Source organism: Echinops telfairi, unplaced genomic scaffold (assembly GCF_000313985.2).
Source record: "Echinops telfairi isolate 266 unplaced genomic scaffold, ASM31398v2 ScPeMD7_7468;HRSCAF=8506_0, whole genome shotgun sequence".
Taxonomy (NCBI): domain Eukaryota; kingdom Metazoa; phylum Chordata; class Mammalia; order Afrosoricida; family Tenrecidae; genus Echinops; species Echinops telfairi.
Genome location: NW_022111369.1, coordinates 68,998,047 through 69,017,177, shown reverse-complemented (window position 1 = coordinate 69,017,177; position 19,131 = coordinate 68,998,047). Strand labels below are relative to the sequence as shown.

Sequence of the window (19,131 nt, the reverse complement as noted above, 5' to 3'; positions counted from 1 at the left end):
TGGGGATCCTGATGAAGTACCCGTGTCAGGGTGAAGATGATTTTTCCATTGCAGATCAACATGATGAGCAGAGGGATGATGAAGAGGCAGCTGAAGGTAAAAAAGTTGTAAAATGCTTGATGCCACCATTGTGGAAAACTGCAGTGAGTTGCACATTGAGAGAAAGCATCAGTCTGTCCAGAACTGTCTGCTACATGGATCATCCTGAAGATGTATAACTGCATGACAAAATTAAAAAATTATATTACTTTCCTCAAATAATATTTGCATTTCTAGAATTTTTCTTTCTTGCATTGGCATACCCTTCCAACACTTTGATGGTCAAAGCAATTGTTTAGCTCCGTGGATCATCCTTTTGACATGCTAGAAACAGTTATAACTAGATATTCACTTAAAATATGGGTAAGTGTGAATGTGAATCTATAGGATTTGGAACTTGAGGATTTAATTTCCAATTTACATAATAACAACTAAGAATCAAAATCCACATTTGTCTGCCAATTTGTCGTAGTGTGGTGGCTTGTGTGTTGGTGTGATGCTGGAAAATATGTCACCGGCATTTTGAAAAGCGACAAGGCCACCCATAGTGAAAAGGTTTCAGCAGAGCTTCCAGACGGAGAACAGACTGAAGAATGAACAGGCTGTTCGCTTTTGAGGAATTAGCCAGGGAAGGCCTTATAGACAGAATCAAGACATTGTCAGATAGTGAACACATAATGAATAGAAGCAGCACACGGTCAGAGCCCCTCAGAGCAGAAGACTTTCTAAACATGACTGAGGAAGAGCTGCCTTCTCAAAGTAGAGTTGACAGGAATGACATGGATGGAGTTAATCTTTGGGCGTTGTGGTAGTTACAAAATCTCCTGTCGTCTTGTGAAGGGGTGGAGTCTAGCCTGTCAATCAGGTCACAGCTTGATGACCTCATTAGGAGGTCAAAGAAGAGAAATAGCTCACTGGAGGCCAGACACACACTCTGCTTTGTCTCCCCACGAAACAGTCCTGTTGACAAGCCACATGGAGCTATGTTGATAGAGTCAGAGCCCTGGAGCTGGAGGAACCATGTGGAGACCCATGCCAGTATTGAGATGCTTCCACCACCAACACAGGATCCACAAGTCTTTTCACGCACTGGCCTCTGATCTTCCTGAATTCAGCATTATTGCATGTGCATTGTGTGTCTAAAGAGGAATTTATGGACTAGTATTGACATATGGGGCAATATTGGACTTATGGACTTGATCTGGACTGGGCTTGGATGTTTTCTTAATGTAAAATTGCTCTTTCATATAAAGTTATCTTTTACACACATTTGTGTGTTTCTGGATTTATTTGTTTAGTCAACCCAGAATAACGCAGATGTTAATTGACTGATGGGTCACCACTCAAAATGAAAAGAAATAGATGAAAATGCCAATTAATAATTTGAACTTGGAACATACAAAGTATGCATCTAAGAAAATTATAAGTTGTCAAATTTGAAATGCAACACATAAAGAGAGATATCATGGACTCCAGTGATCTGAAATGGACTGGTACTGGCCATTTTGATCAGAAAATTATGTGGATTACTTTGCTGGGAATGGCAGATTAAAGAGGATTGCTGTTGAATTCATCATTAAAAAAGACATTTCAAGATCTGTCTTGAAGTACAATGCCATGATAGAATAAAATCTATTTTCATACAAAGAAATCTAGTCCATACAATGATTCAAATTGTTCCATGATAGAATAAAATCTATTTTCATACAAAGAAATCTAGTCCATACAATGATTCAAATTGTGTGAAGGCTAGTGATGAAGTTAAAGAATTCACCAATGTCTTCAGTCTGAACTTGATCAAACATGTAATTAAGATGCCTACATAATTATTGGCATTTGGAATGAAACAATTGGAAACAAAGAAGGAGGACTACTAGGTGGAAAATATGGTCTTTATGAAAGGAATCAAAATTGGAAATTGCATGATAGAATTTTCCAATACTGACATTTTGCATATAACAAATACCTTCTTTCAACAACAACAACAAAAAGGCAATTATACGCTTGGACTTCTCCAGATGGAATACACAGAAGTCAAATTTACTGTGGGAGGAGATGATGGAGGAGCTTAACATTAGCAGCTAAAAGCAGGCCAGAACACAATCGCTGAAGACAACGGGTGCACAAGCAAATGTGAAGAAAGCTGATGGTGCCCGGCTACCAAAAGATAGAGCATCTGGTGTCTTAAAGGCCTGAAGATAAACAAGCGGCCATCTAGCTGAAAACAACAAAATTCATATGGAAGAAGCACACCAGCCTGTGAGATCACGAGGTGTTGAAGGGATCAGGGAACAGGCATCAAAGACAAAAAAAATATATCATAGCATTGTGAATGAGGGGGCGTGCAGACTGGGGACTCAGGGCACCTCTGTGGGCAATTGGACATCCCTTTGCAGAAAGGCCACAGGTAGGAGACGAGTCAGTCAGGGTACAGTGTAGCAATGATGAAACATACAGTTTTTCTCTAGTTCTTGAATGCTTCCTCCACCCACACTATCATGATCCCAATTCTACCTTACAAATCCAGCTGGACTAGAAGATGTACACTAGTACAGATAGGAACTGGAAACACAGGACAGATGAACTCCTCAGGACCAAGGTGAGAATGGCAATACTGGGAGGGTGGAGGGAAGGTGAGGGAGAAAGGGGGAACAGATTACAAGGATCTACATATAACCTCCTCCCCGGGGGACGGACAGCGGAGAAGTGGGGAAGGGAGACGTCAGATGGTGTAAGATATGACAAAATAATAATTTATAAATTATCAAGGGTTCCTGGGGAGGGAGGAGCAGAGAGGGAGGGGAAAAATGAGGAGCTGATACCAAGGGCTCAAGTAGAAACCAAATGTTTTGAGAATGATGAGGGAAACGTACAAAAGTGCTTGACACAATGGATGTATGTGTGGATTGTCATAAGAGTTGTAAGAGCCCCCAATAAAATGATTTAAACAAACAAACAAAAAACAAAACAGGTCAGAGGCTGACTATGGAACTATCATTTGTTCATATGTAAATTCAGTTTGAAGTGAAGAAAATTGAAACAAGTCCACAGTGTCAACATACAAAGAATCTATCCTGCTTGAGTTTAGAGAACATCTCAAGAACAGAATCACATATTGAACATTAAGAACAGAAGACCTGATGAGCTGTGGGAGGATATCAGACATCCAAATAAAGGAAACGGTCATTAAACAGGAAAGAAAAAAAGATCAAAGTGGATGTCATAAAAGATTCTGAAATTTGGTCTTAATCATAGAATAGCTAAGGCAAATGGAAGAAATTATGATATAAAAAGCTAAGTAGAAAATTTCAAAGGACAGTTTGAGAAAATGAAAGTTTTATAATGAACAAAGACCTCGAGTTAGAAAACCAAAAAGGAAGAACATATTCAGCATAATTTAATCTGAAAGAACTCAGGAAAAAATTTATGTCTCTAGTTGCAAGCATTAAAATAAGATGGAAAGAATACACAGAATCACTATACCAAAAATAACTAGTCAACATTCATTCATTTCAGAGGTAAAATATAGCTGGAGATCTTCAAACAATGATTGCAATACATTGACAGGCCAGATTCAGAAGAGAATGTTGAATAAAGGGTAGCATTGCTAACGTCAGATAAATGTCGGCTGAAAGCAGAGAATACCAGAAAGATGTTTACTTGTGTTTTATTGGCTCCATCAAGGCATTCAGCTATATGGATTATAAGAAATTATTTATAGCCTTAAGAAGAATAGGATTCCAGAGCATTTCATTGTGCTTATGGGGAAAACCTTGTACATGGATCAAGAGGCAGTTGTACAAACAGAACAAAGGAGTACTACCTGGCTTACAATCAGGAAAAAACATGCATCAATGTTAGATTCTCTTGCCATAATTATTCAATTAGTTGCTGAGCAAATCGTCAGAGAAGCTGAATTATATGAAGAGGAATATGGCATTAAGATCGGAAAAGATTTATTAATAACGTGAGATTTGCAGATGATGCAACACTGCTTGCTGAAAGGAGAACTTACAGTACTTGCTGATGAAGATCAGATTACAGAATTCAGTATGGATTAAAATTCAATGTCAAGAAAACCATAATATTCACAATTGGACCAAGAGGTAACCTGATAAACAAAGAAAAGATTGCAGTCAAGGATTTCATCTTGCTTTGATCCACAATCAATCCTCATGGAAGCAGTAGTCAAGAGACCAAAGGATTCATTACATTAGGTAAATCTGCTGTACAAGACTGTTTTAAAATGTTTAAAAGCAAGTATGTTCCTTTTGAGAATAAGGTGTGCCTGATATTTTCAATTGCCTCGTGCATATGAAATTTAGATTCTGAAGATGAATCAGTGGTTTTGAATTATGGCGCTGGTGACGAATGTTGGAAGTACCAAGGATGCCCAAAAGAATGAACAAATGTATCTTCGAGGAAGTACAGCCAGGATGCTCCTTGAGTATGCTATCAGGAGAGACCAGTCCTTGGAGAAGTACATCCTGCTTGGTACAGTAGATGGTCAGTGAAAAATAGAAAGGCCTTCACAACAAGAATGATCAACATAGTCAACTGAAACCATGGCCTCAAACGTAAGAACAATTGTGAGGATGTTGCAGGATCAGGCAGTGTTTTGTTCTGTTTTACATAGGGTTGCTGACTCAATGGCATCTAGTAGCCAGGAAGATCAAAATCTTGTTTGTAATTTTAAGATATATTTGTACTGAGTAAACTCTTTGCAAGTGATTTTGTTGCTGTTTTATCCCTTGCACTGCGCAATGTGTTTGCACACTTAAAATGTACCAAATAAAATACATATTTAAATTTATTTTAGAGACAGAAAGTTTCACTAAGATATCCTTAATTTTTAAACAAAATTGGGCAATAGCACCATGAGTCAGCATTGACTCAAGGACAGTGGAAGTGATGCCCTAAGAGGATGATTGCTAATGTTCTCTAACATAAAATGGCAATGATGTCTCTAAAGCTAACCCAAAACATATATAAACCATAGCTATCTGAATGGATTTTGGGCTTGCCCTTAATTCTAGCCCCAATCTCACAACAATTTTTTCTTATGACATGCCTGAAGCACACCCTCCTGAAGAGATAACTGAAAAAATGTGTGCTATAACAAACTGTAGTGAAGAAACTAGATGGTGCATGGCTATCAGAAGAAATAGTGTTTGTGATCTTAAACAAGCAGCCTAAAGATGGCCTAAAACAAGCAGCCATCTCCACATAAAAGAAGCACAAGGATTGTAAATAAATCCAAATCCAAAAAAGAGAATGGTATTAATGCTTAAATTGTGAACACCTGGTTTACAGAAGGCTTTGGATGACAGTGGAACCCAAAATCCACTTGGAGGGTCCCAACTTGGTATAAACCACTGGTTAATCCCTCTGCCCATATCAAGGGATGTGAATAGCCTTTGCTCAGAGAGCCTTGTAAAGTCAATTATGGCAGACACAGCCCTGTTAAAATGTAGTATCATTTGATCTCTCTTTCAACCCATTTTAAAGTTGTTTCAGTTTTAAAAAAAGTGAAGGGGAAATGCATGTGGATTAAGCTTCTGGTTAGTCCCCTCTGACCAGGAATGTTTACATCTGAGTATAATGCAGACTGCATTGGAAAGTGGACTATTGCACATGCAGTTAGGTTAAAATTTAACACATTATCACTTGATGTCCCTTTTGACCCATTTTAAATGTGTTCTAGTGTTTAGTATTTTCTGCCATCTTGTTGATTAAGGTTTTTCATCTGTTTTACTTTGTTATTGTTGTTTTTGTTGTTCTTACAAGGTTTTGTTTCTTTTTTGCATATGAAGTCCAGATAGGTTAACTTATTGAGACAGTAGTTGTGTGTGTGGGAGGTCAGATGAGCAGGCATTCCCCCCACTGAGGGCAATCAGTTGCCAGACTGCTATCTCATCCCTCCACAGGGGTGGGCCTGCTCCCTGCCTCTGGGGACAATGGACAGGCTCCTGTAGGCCGTGTTTTCACCCTACTGATAATGGTTCCTATGGAGACCCAGAGACCACCCCCTCATTGCTGTGTAACCTATAATGTAACCCCTTCCTGTGACGTATGTCTCTACCTGTAATTAGTGGGCTAGCATGCCCCCAAAAGATATATAAGCGTGGGTCAGCAATATAGAACTCTCTCTGACTCCCCTCTGACCTCCTTGCTGCTCACTCCCTGGTCACTCCCCTCTCTTCCCCTTCTCCCTTGTTCCCTTGCCCTCCTTCCCTTCCCCCTCTCTCCACGTGGACCACCAAGCTGGGCTGAGGTGAGCAATGCTACTATGTAATGTGTCTTGACTGTATTATTGTAATATCTCTCATGCTCTCGATGACTTTAATATAATACTTACATATCTCAACCGTACAATTGTGCATTAGTGAACCCAGATGTAGTATTACTGAACCCGCGATTAGCGGTGGGGGCTGGCCCCCCACCTCCCCCCATCAATACTTTTAATTTAATGCTACCTAGTTGGATTGTTTTTTGTTCCTTGGGTGTATGGCAGGGAGGCTTGGGACATGGAGAGCTAATTAGGAAGAGTACTAGAAGGAAGAAAATGTTCTATAACTGAGTGTGGAGGTAGCTACACAACTCTTCTTGATGTAATTGAACTATTCAATTGTATGATGCAAATTATATGCCAATAGTACAGTTAAAATTTTGGACAAAAGACATTAGCAGATATTTCAAAAATATATAAAAATGACCCATAAACATATGAAAAGATGTTCAGCCTCAATCATGAAAATATAAATTACAATGAAAGCTACACTGAGATGCCATTTTAATTCAAAGCACAACATTCTGTGTGAGATGCTGTGAAGAAACAGGCACTCTCATACAAATGCAAATGGGTACAATCCAGCAAAAAATGGTGCAGTCGCTGCATCTGACCTCTGGTTACGCAAGGGAGGAAAGTCTAACTTTCCTGAAATAGACCAGTTTAAATTGGGTAATTTTAAATTACAGATGTATGGGGTAGATATCATAGGGTGGGCTACATTTTACAAATCAAATATGTACAAATTTTAAAAAACCCAAAGAAGCACGTACGTGATTTTTCCAAAGGACCTCATCTGAAGAAGAGTGGAGTCAATCACAGGGGTTCTGGCCAACGAGCTTTGCCTGTGCTCTTAGCAAATCAGGTAAATTACCCAGAGCCACTAGTTTACATGACCTTATAATTCAGCTAATAAGACACACTGAATCCAAAGTCCAAATTTCTATGAGAGGGAATGGATGGACCAGCTTGGGATTGAGGGCTCTACCACTGATCCATTAGTCCAAAGTGGGGATTTGGACAACAAGGTCAACTGCCACAAGACAGCCAGACATGCTTCTATAGTCCATCCTTTTATTCTCTTCTCACTTCAACTATTCCCCCCACAGTTCTCTACTTCTCTGCTAGGTTTGAAAATCCATTGCAATGACCAGTCAGAACTCTTAGACAATACTCATGACGAAGGGGTTTATTAGGGATGATAATAGGTTACCACATGCCAGGATCAGAAAACATTAAGGAAATTATAGGTCCATAGCAACATTGCTCACAATGCCAGCAGCCCTGTTTCTCTTACTGGTCCTTAGCCTCTCAGCCATGTGGTCCTTTGGTCTCTGCCTCTAAGGGCCAGGAAACCCTTCCGTTTCTCTGCTCAAAGTCTCATGATCTTGGTGATGCAAATCCTGTGCTCTGTCTCAATGAGGCCTCTTTGCTCTGACTTATGGTCTCCATATGGCAGCCTCTTATGCCTCTGGTCTTGCCCTCTACCACTTCAGGCTTCTCCACTGATGGTTCTTCTTTGGTGGTCCTGGAATTCTCGGTGTTCCTGCTTCTGAGATAGCCCTCTTATAGCTCAAATTGACCAATCCCACTTTTTAGTTTTTCAAACATCCTCTTTGCATAGTCCCACCTAAGCATGTGGTGGGAGCAACAGAGACATGGATACAGTCAAACTATGATACTCCAGTGCAATAAACATAGAGAATAACATTCTGGACAGGGTGTGCAATTATTAGTAATCTTATACATTGCTGCTGTGGTTGTAAACAAATACAACCATTGTTGAAAATGATATTGTAATACTGAAAACAACTGGGAATGGAAATAGCATATGACCCAGAAATATCTCTGCTAGATAAACCAAACACAAACAAATATCATATGAATTCGGTATTATACAAATAAACACTAAGAAAAAGGCAGGGTTCTACTCTAAGATCATACTACCTTCTAATCCAATCTCCCATACAACTAGGTAGGGAGCTTTCCTAGAGCCTATGAACCATATACCACCAGCCCCTCCCCCAGCCATTTATTGTACAGCTTGAAAACCACATTGACAGAGGAAGCCTCCCCTTAGCTGGGGTCAGTTTTCTCAAGATGTGAGGAGAGAGAAAAGATCAATCAGTTTCTGCCATACAATAATGTGCTGAGGTCACCCCAAACCCCCAGACACACTTTCAAGAGTGGTAAACAAATCTTACTGGAAACTCAAGTAAAGACATTAGTGGGGGACATGCTTGTCTCAGAGAAGGTAATTACATTTTGATTGGTGAGTAAACCAGGTGGAGCAACATGCTATTGAGGAAAAAAATACTTAACAATATTTATAACGGCCCAAGGGGAGCATATGCCCAGGATTTTGTTTCTAATTGGACACTTTGTTCAGGTGAGACCAGCCCCTGGAGAAGGGTGTCATGTTTGGTAGAGTAGAGGGGCACAAAACAACAGGAAGGCCGCCAGGAGATGGATTGACAGAGTGGCTGGAAGAGTGGACTCAGGCAGAGGAACCACTGTGAGAATGGCACAGGAGCACACAGTGTTTCTTTCGGTCATGCAGCAGGTCGCTAGGGGTTGGAACTGACTCTATTGCAACAAGCAACAACAACAACAATTGTTGAGGGTGGAATGTGATATATCATTGTTGCTTTGATTTGCATTTCTCAGAAAGCTAGTGATCAAGGGTATTTCCTCCTGTGCTTGTTAGCCATTCGAGTGTCATCCCTGGCAAATTGTATACTCATGTCTTTAGCCTACTTTTAAATTGGATTATTATTTTTTTATTGCGGTGGTACAGAATTCTACAGATTTTAGTAATTAGTCCTTTACTCATTGTGTATTGCTAAATCTTTCTATCCAGCCCCTGGTGACCCAAGCCATGTCTCTAGAAAACTGGGCTACATAATCTATCTTTTAGAGGTGCACAATATCCTTCATAGTGCACACCAGAAGGATCCATTCCGATTTGGAAAGCCTACTAAGGAAACGTTGCCTTAAAATAAGATTTAATGAACTGACATACTTCCTTGGATTTAAGGCTCAAGACTTTTTCCTTGTCTTTGGGCTCTCATTTGATTAAGTTTTCTGATGTTCTTAAGTGTTTTATTTTTAATAGATCCCAGTCATCCCTGTTGCCTCCGGTGTGTATGCTTCCTTTATTATATGTGGTATTCCTGCAATAGGGCCCTGAAGTTTGTCCTAATTGTCTCGTTTATGATCCTTATAGTCTCAGGTATTATCTTTAGGCCTCTGATCTACCTTGAGTTTGTTTTTGTGCATGTGGTATGGGTCCTGTGTCATTCTTATGCAGAAGTAGATCCAGTTTTTCTAGCCCTATTTGTTGAAGAGTGTCTCCCATTTAATGTTGTTGTTGTTGTCCTTTGTTGAAATCAGCAGCTTGTAAGTGGATGCTTTTATTTCTGCATTTTCTATCCTATTCCATTTGTCTATATCTATCATTGTAATAGTCCCAGGCTCTTTTGACTATTGTGGTTGTGTAGTAGGTTTTGAAGTCCCATAGTCATTGCAATATCATTTTGTAAAACAAAAATCTTTACAACAGGACCCATAGAAAACTTCCTGATAAATGGAGAATAGTTTGAAGTTGTCAATGATTTTATTTTACTTGGATCCATAGTCAACACTCATGCAAACAGCAGTCAAGAAATCAAAGGACATGATATCGGGCAAATCTGATGCATAAACACTCGTTTAAGTGTCGAAGAAAAAAGACGTCACTTTGGGAATTAAGACTCACCTGAGCCAAGCCTTGGTATTTTTAAGAGGGGCTCAATGAATCAGAACCTACTTAAAGGCAGCTAGCAACAACATACATATATCTAAATAGATTTTTTTCAATAGTAGTTGAGTTGCTATAAGTGCATCTTATACTTTTTCCTTTAATACCAGTGGTTCTTTCTCATCTGTTACCTCCTGAAATGATTAACCAGTTCTTTCTGGTAGCAACTCTCACTGTATGCTTTCATCTTCTTCGATATTTTGCGTATCATCTCCCTCCAGTGGAATCCTTCAGTATTACCATTCAAGGATATAATTTTTTTCTTCAATTTTCAGCCTGAAAGATGCTGGTTGTGTTTTTTCCCTTTTGGCTTTTTAACTCCAAGTCCTTTTTACTTTTGATCATAATACTTTATTTTGCTTTCTTTAACTGTCCTTTGAAATATTCTTTTCTGTTCTGTTCTTTCATTAAAAATGTTTCCTGCTCCTGTACCATACTCATAATCACCAGCATGTGTGAGTCCACCATTGTAACTATTGTGCGGCCCATTGCTTGAGGTCTCCCATGCACTCATTGGCCCTAGACTTCACCAATCATGCAGTCCCCCTAAAGTGACTGATCCCGTTAGATGAGCTGGACAGTGCCTTATTGTCATCTATATGTTTTCATTGTCTAATTTTCCTTTCTTCCTAACACTGTCGTATTTAAAAACTCTTTGAAGCCTAATTTACCATTGGTGACTCTGCTGGGTGTTTGAAATACCCGGGCATAGCTTCCAACATCATAGCAACACACAAATATGTCTGGTGGGGGAGACAGTATTATATACATTTTTAGCTATTTTTATAGTTAAAAATAAGAGTCATAATTACAAATATGGATGCATATTTATTTATTTGTTGTTGTTGGTAGGTGGCATTGAATCAACTCCGACCCATAGTGACCTCATGCACAACAGGAAAAACCACTGCCCGGCCCTGTGCCATCCTCACAATTGCTCCTGTGTCCGAGCCCGTTGATGCAGCCGCTGCTCAATCCATCACGTCAAGGGCCTTCCTCTTTTTTGTCTCCCCTCCACTTTACCAGACATGATGCCCTTCTCCAGGGACTGGTCCCTCCTGATAACATGTTCAGAGTACGTGAGAGGAAGTCTCACCATGCTTGCCCCCAAGGAACACTCTGGCCTTATTTCTTCCAATACAGATCGGTTTGTCATTTTAGCAGTCCGTGGGACATTCGGTGTCCTTCTCCAATACCCCAATTCAAGTGCGCCAACTCTTGGATGGTGTTCCTTATTCAGTGTCCAACTTTCACGTGCATATGTGCAACTGAAAATACCATGTGTCACTTAAAGGAGTGTTTATGCATCAGATTTGCCCGATATATTGACATCTCCAATTATTAGATGGTAATCTTGAATATGTTACTAACAGTCCCAGTCTTAGTTTTTTATGTACAAAATTGGGATAATAAATATACCTAATTTTTGGGATTGTTGAGAGGATTACATTAAATAATGCATGTAAAACACTTAGCACAATTTCTGGCACATATACGAGTATATATCTACAATTGTTTATTACTTTCGTCATCATTATTTTTGTTGCTACATTATAACAGTGCCTAGCAGATTGTACTCGTGTTAAATGTATACTGAATTTAAACTAATTACCTAGTAGAGAAATGCATTCTATCCCTGTAAATTCTCTCTGTGTCAAGGCAAGCCTCTATGCATCTGCAGACCACACATCTCTATACTAAAGACTAAGGGGCTGAATCATCTATCTTTCTGAGGGTTTAAAAGGCATGGATGTTTAATGTTCTGTATTAGCACAGATGGGATGAACTCGCCCTGTCTGTAATCTGCTTCTTTAGAATTTGTGTGGTCTTAAATTACCCTCACTGGAAACCATGTGATTTTAAATTAGATATGGACACAGCTGATTCAGAAAATGTTTTCTCGTCACTCTTCAGCATGCAATTACTAGCCTAAGCCCAGACACTTAATCAGATCTGCTCCCTGGGCATGTTTGTTGTTTGTTCTGTTTCTTTCATTTTAATACTACTTTTGAAAATATGTCATTAGTACTTTTTTTGCTTCAGCATAAATAGCTTTCAGAGTTAGTAGGATAGTTTTGTGACTAGGAAGTAGACTGACCAAAGTTACTTACCAGTCAGAATTCAGAATGAATGTTATAATTTGGAGTAGTTTAATAATCAACTTTTGTTAATTTTTCATAACTAGGCAGTGGTTTACATTGCAGATCATTTTTGTATTCAACGACTTACCAAACCTGCGAATAGCTTGCCTGGCCCCACCATTTTTTCTTGCCGTCTCACTTGTAAAACAGTACACTCCCATTCACAGGAATTACTAATTTGTCTACCGTCTAGTCAATTCGAATCTTCCTCTTCCCTTTCTTTTCTTCGCACCCCTGGAAGGACTAAAGTCTGTTTCTTGTGGTATAAAACCTTTTTCTTATTTTTCTTTTATTAGTATGCTCTCAAACGATAGTTGTCCTTTTGTGATTACTAACTCCACTCGGCATGTTTTTCAAATCCATCCATTCCATGAAGTGCTTCACGATTTCATCATTATTCTTTAGTGACAGGTACTACTACTCCTTGTGTATGTACCAAAGTTCATGTATCCGTTCTTTCACAATTGGGCATCTATGGATTTCCTCCTTCTTGCCCTTGTGAAGAGCGCTGCGATGAACATCAGTGTGCGTATATCTCACTGTGCTAGGCTCTTCTCTTCCTGGTTGTTTTTATGGTTAGATTTATCCCGAAGAATTTCATCCTCTGTGGCTATTGTAAATGCTATTGTTTTCTTGATTTCCTCTTCCGAGCGCTCTAATTATACAGGAATCGGATTGCTTTTTGTATGTTCATCTTGTACTCTGTCATGCTGAGGATGCTTTCAATTCTTTCCAACAGGTTTCTTGTTGAGGCTTTGGGAGTTTCCTAGAGTAGAATAATGCCATCTCTAAATAGAGACTTCTACTTCTTTGCCAATTTGGATGCCTTTGATTTCTTTTTGATGTCTAATAGCTCCAGCTAAGACTTCCAGCACAAGATTGAACAAGAGTGGTGATAAAAGGCACCTTTATCTGGTTCCTGTTCACAAAGAGTGTTTATTCAGCTTCTCCCCAGTGAGCAAGATGTTGGCCTTTATCATGTTGAGGAATTTCCCCTTCTATTCCTACTTTTCTAAGTGTATTATTTTCTTTTTAATCATGAATAGATATTGGATTTTGTCAAATGCCCTTTCTGTATCAACTTATATATTTATCTAGTTCTCTTCTTTTGCTTTATTTATCTGGTGAATTACACTGATTCTTTTTGTAATGTTTAAGCATCCTTGCACATCTGTTATGAATCCCACTTGAGCATGGTATATTATACTTTGGATATTTTATTGAATTCTATTGGCAAGGATCTTGTTGAGAAATTTTCCACCTATTTTCATAAGGGCTTTTGTTGTTAAATGCCATCATGTTGGCTCTAGCACATAGCGACCCTATGCCCAACAGCATGAGACCCTGGCTGGTCCTGTGGTAGTAGCCTCATACTTGCTGTTATGTTCGAGGCCATACTGAATGCCTTCTCACCTGAGGGGCTCATCCTCTGGTGCTATATCTGACAATGTCTTGCTGCTATTGATAAGGTTTTTAGTATGTGACAGTTTCACTGCTATTCATAAGTTTTCAGTGGCTAATTCCTCAGAACTGAACAGCTTATTCCTTCTTTGTGGTCTGTTCATTGTCTGAAGGATCTAATGAAGCCTGTTCCCTTTGGGAGACCCTGCTGGTATTAAAAACACCATGGATAGAGCCTTCAACATCACAGCAACACGCAAGCCATCGTAATATGATGACCTGACAGACAAATAAATGATGGTCATAAGGAATATTGACCTCACAATTGCTTCTGTGTTTGAACCCATTGTGGCAGCTAGTGTGTTAGTCCATTGTGTGAGGGTCCTCCTCTCCCTCGCTGATTTCTTTACTTTACCAAGCATGGTGTCTTTCTCTAGGGATTGACCTTTCATAGTATTGAATTATTATTTTTTTTATTTCAGTTGGTTCTGTTGTGATTTCATCCTTTCATTCTTATTCTTGATATTTGCATCTTATTCTTCTTTTACTTTGTTAAATTTGCCAGTGGTTTGTCAACTTCATTAATCCTTTCAAAGAACCAAATTTTTGTCTTACTCATTTTTCTATTGTTTTTATATTTTCTAATTCATTTATTTATGCTCTAATATTTATAAAAATCTTTTCTTCTGGTAGCTGAAAGTTTATTTTATTGCTCTTATTTTAGCTGTTGAAAATATTAAATTAATTTTTTGTTTTGTTTACCTCTTCTTTTTTGATATATACTTTTATTACTATTATTATACTATAGTACATAGTATAGTATATAGTAATGTAGTATACTATATTACTATTAATACCCATGGATTAAGCCTCTGATGAATTCCCTCTGACAAGAGACCAGTGATGTGATTAGCCTTGCTATCAAGTAAATGCATTGGAAATAAACTATTGCAGATGCAGGTAGGTTAAAATATAATGCCTTATCATTCTATCTCCCTTTTGATACATTTTAAATTTTCTCTCGTTTTCAATATATTCTTCTTTATTTTTTATTGAAGTTTTCCCCTGCTCTATTTTGTTATTGTTGCTAGTTATTTTAAAAGTGTTTTTCTGTATATGAAATGCAAAAAAGGTAAATCTATAGGGATAATAACTAGATTAATGGTTCTTTGGAGATATGAAAAGGGAGGTTGGGAGGGGAATAGGGAGATAATAATGTTGAGTACAAGAACAAAGAAAATGTTTTGTTGGTTTTGACTTCCTTTGTTGTTTTATTTGGCTTTTCCTGGTTTTTGTACTTATTAATGTATCTGCATGTCTATCTAGATAAGATAGGTGGGATAAATTTGGAGATGAAAAGAACAAGACCAATGATTCCCAAAGGGATACGTGAGAAGGGGGGGTGGGAGAAAAAGGGAACAACAAGTGAACTAAAATCAATGGAAAGAAGGGCATAGGATGCCTAGTGGGGCTTAATCAAGGGCAATATAGCAGTGAGGAATAACTAAACCTGAATGAAGGCCGAACATGATGGTGGCACAAGAGGAAAGTAAAAGGAAATAGAGAAAAGAACCAGGAGGCAAAGGACATTTATAGAGGTAAAAATACAGGCATGTACATATGTAAATATATTTATAACGAGAGGGGGATAGAACGATGTACTCATATCTATATGTTAAGAATTAAGGTTGCAGATAGATGTTGGGCCTCAACTCAAGTACTCCCTGAACAAAAGAACTTAGCTGAGAAGCAACAAAGCCCACATGGAAGAAGCACACCAGCCTGTGTGATCATGAGGTGTTGAGGGGATCAGGTATCAAGCATATAAGACCCAGGGCAAAATCATACTCAATGTGAATGTGATGGGGTGGGGGGGGCATGGAGTGGAGACCCAATGCCCATCTGTAGACAACTGGACATCCCCTCACAGAGGGGTCAAAGAGAAGAAATGAGCCAGTCAGGGTGCAGTATAGGCCTGATGAAGCACACAACTTTCCTCTAGTTCTTTGGTACTTCCTTCCCCCCACTATCATGACCTCAATTCTACCTTAAAAATTGGATTAGACCAGCACATGCACACTGCTACAGATAAGAGTCCACAGCACAGGGAATCCAGGATTAATAAACCCCTCAGGGCCAACGAGAGTAGAGATACCAGGAGGATTAGGAGTGTGTGTGGGGGAGAAAGGGGGAATTGATCACAAGGATCAACCTCTCAGGGGGACAAATAATGGAAAAGTGGGTAAGGGGTGACAGGGTGATGTAAGATATGAAAATAATAATATATAACTTATCAAGGGTTCATGAGGGAGGGCAGGTAGGGGAGGGAGGAAGAAGAAATGGGGAGCTGATATCAGGGGCTCACGTGGGAAGAGAATGCTTAGAAAATGATGATGGCGGCATATGTGCAAATGTGCTTGGCACACTGGATGAATGTATGGATTTTGATAAGAGATGTAAGATCCCCCAATAAAAGTCAGATAAAAGAAAACAAATTTAAAATATTGATTGTGGTGATGATTGTAAAACTCTCCTTAAAATTGTTTAATTATTGAATTGTATTACTTGTGAATTATATGCCAATAAAACTGTTTAAAAATAAATTTCCACCCAAGCATTGTGTTTACTGTGTCTCAAAAGTTTTGCTATGTTGTATTTCTCATTTGTTTCAAGGAAATTTTTAATTTCTCCAATTAACCAGTCTTTAAGCAAGGTCTTTTCAGTTTCCATATTTCTTATTAATCTTCCTTGGCCTTCCTAATATTGACTTCTAATGTTATTGTACTGAGGTATGAAAAAGCAGTTTGTCATATCTAAATGTTCTGAAATTTATTACAGCTTGCTTTGTGCCCTAACATATGTTATATTCTGTAGAATGTTCCCTGTGCACTGGAAAAGAATGTATGAAATAATCAACTCTTATATAAGCTTGCTTTTTGACTATTTCTAAAAGTATCATCCATTTTCACACTCATCTATGCTTACCTTTTAAGCAACAATTTATATATATATATATATATATATATAATGGTGTGGGGAGGGGTACGAGAGATGGAACCAAGAAAGGAGGAAAAGAAAGGAATGATAATTTACTGAATGTTCATAATACTGTCTTATCCTAGATGAATTTGAATATTTTTCTTTTTTTACAATTTCATTTTTTAAACTTAGAATGGCTAAGAATTTTTCTTAGATTGGTGCCTGGTTATCAGAAAGAATAGCATCTGGGGTTGTAAAGACTTGTCTTAAAATAAGCAGCCATCTAAGTGAGGTGTCAACTTAAGTCCACATGGAAGAAGCACACCAGCCTGTGTGATCCAAGGATTATAAATAATATAATCCAAATTTAAAGGAGGGAATGGTATCAGAGCTTAATTTGTGAACACCTGGCTTTCACAAAACTGTGGATGGCAGTGGAAGCTCTATCCACACATGGATTAAACCTTAGGTGATAATTGAGGGATGTGAATAGTCCTGTTAAGATAGAGCATTATAAAGTCGATTAAGGCAGATAGTGTTAGGTCAGAATGTATATCTTATTACTTCATTGCCCTCGGGACCCATTGTAAAGCTATTTCAGTTTTTTTTAAAAAAAGTGAAGGGGAAATATACGTGGATTAAGCTTCTGGCAAATCCCCTCTGACCATGGACCAGGTGGTGAATAGCTTTGCTGTCATGCACAGTGCATTGGAAAGTAAACGTTGAAGACACAGTTAGGTTAAAGTTTAGCACCCTATCAACTGATTTCTCTTATGATCCATTTAAATTAATTATAGTTTTAAGTGTTTGCTGCTTTATATTCTTTTGAGATTTTTTTATTTGTTTTACTTTGTTTATTATAGTTCGATTTAAAAAATGTGTTTCTGTCTATGAACTCCAGGGCAGGTAAATCTATAGAGACAGTAACTGGATTAATGGCTCCTTGGAGGTATGGCAGGGAGGGTTGGGGTAATGGGGAGCTAATAACAATGAGTACACAATGAAAAAGTGTTCCAAAACTAATGTTGGTGATGATTGTAGAACCCTTCTCGATATGAGTGATCTTTTGAATTGTATGCTATAAATTCTATGGCAATAAAACTGATAAAAAGAGAAAGTTTATTAGAACCACATATCTTGTAAGAGACAGCATTCTAAATACAACAGTATACAATTGCTGAGCCCTGAACCATCCCACAATAGTTATATTTGAGTCCATAGTTATGTTGTAGTCACCGTGTAAATCCATCTCTTTGATGGTCTTCCTATTTCCCCCACAACTCTCTACTTTACCAAGCATGATGTCCTTTTCCAGGGACTGGTCATTCTTGATAACATGTCCAAAATATGTGAAATAAAATCTTGATATATTTTCTGGTCTTCTTTATTCCAGTTTTCACGCGCAGAAGAGGTGATTGATATTACTGTGACTTGAGTCAGGTGCACCTTAGTTTTCAAAGTGACATCTTTGCTCCTTAACACTTTAAAAGAAATCTTTAAGAAAGATTATTTTCCCCAAATACCCCTTTGATTTTTCGTCTGCCTGTAAATAATGTTGTAGCTAAGATACACATAGATATCATGTCTTATTTCAGATCCAGACTCCTAAAATTTCCCCTCTAGGATTCTCCACTAATATCTTTTGGTAAATGTGTAACTAAGGTTGAGACCGAGTTGTTGAAATAAAGAGACAGACTGAAAATATAATCAATATTTAGCCTCTAGCAGGGGCTTTGTTAAACAGCTCTCAACATATAACAGCCTCCCATAAAACAAATCAAACTCAAATGACATTGAGTGGATGCCAACTCATAACGACTCTTTGGACAGGATTGGATTGCCGCTCGGAGTCTCCTAAACTGTAACAGTGTACAGGAATAGGAAGAAGCCCCATCCTTCTCCCATGGTTTGGCTGGCGGTTTCCAACAGCTAATATTGCGGATCGCAGCTGAAAGCATAACCACTATGCATCCAGGACACGTGTAACAGTTTTAGAATGCACCAAATAAGCTTATTGATAATGCTTAGGCTTAAAGTTTAACAAACCCTTTGTAATTTTGTTGTTTTCTCCCTCTCTTCTAAATGCCTTCTAGAACACAAATTCTCTGTTTGCTTAATCTTTTAAAAGCCTATACTGTCCCCACCCCCCACCCCCTGCACCTGAGCATTGCACATCTTGTCTGGATGTCTGTAATCTTTCTCCACTTCAAAATGATCCTATTCTTTCAAAAGTTTTATTTTAATTTCTAGATCACAGCCTGAGGGGTGCAAAGTCTTGTGTATTCAAAGGAAGTGGCCCCATCTCCAGGGCTCCTGTAGGTGTCCAGCAGGTCTCTGAGTGGCTCACTAGCAGGAATGTGAAGCAGAAAGAGAGAGGAAGTTCCTAGGATCCTCCTTATGAGTAGACCACACCCACCAGGAAGTACCATCAGGCTGTGACTTTATTGACAAGCTAGACTCCACCCATATCTTCTTACGGTGCC

At 38.6% G+C, this 19,131-nt stretch overlaps 1 protein-coding gene across 2 annotated transcripts in view; it reads right to left on the bottom strand.

Moving 5' to 3' along the window:
• Positions 1–19,131, bottom strand: part of GNRHR (gonadotropin releasing hormone receptor) — a 40,129-nt gene that overhangs the window by 10,832 nt on the left and 10,166 nt on the right. The window contains exon 2 of one of the 2 annotated variants that reach the window (XM_004706291.1): positions 1–218. In XM_004706291.1, coding sequence (XP_004706348.1) covers positions 1–218 — 218 coding nt within the window. The remainder of the gene's footprint in view (positions 219–19,131) is intronic. The other variant, XM_004706292.1, reaches the window with a different exon arrangement.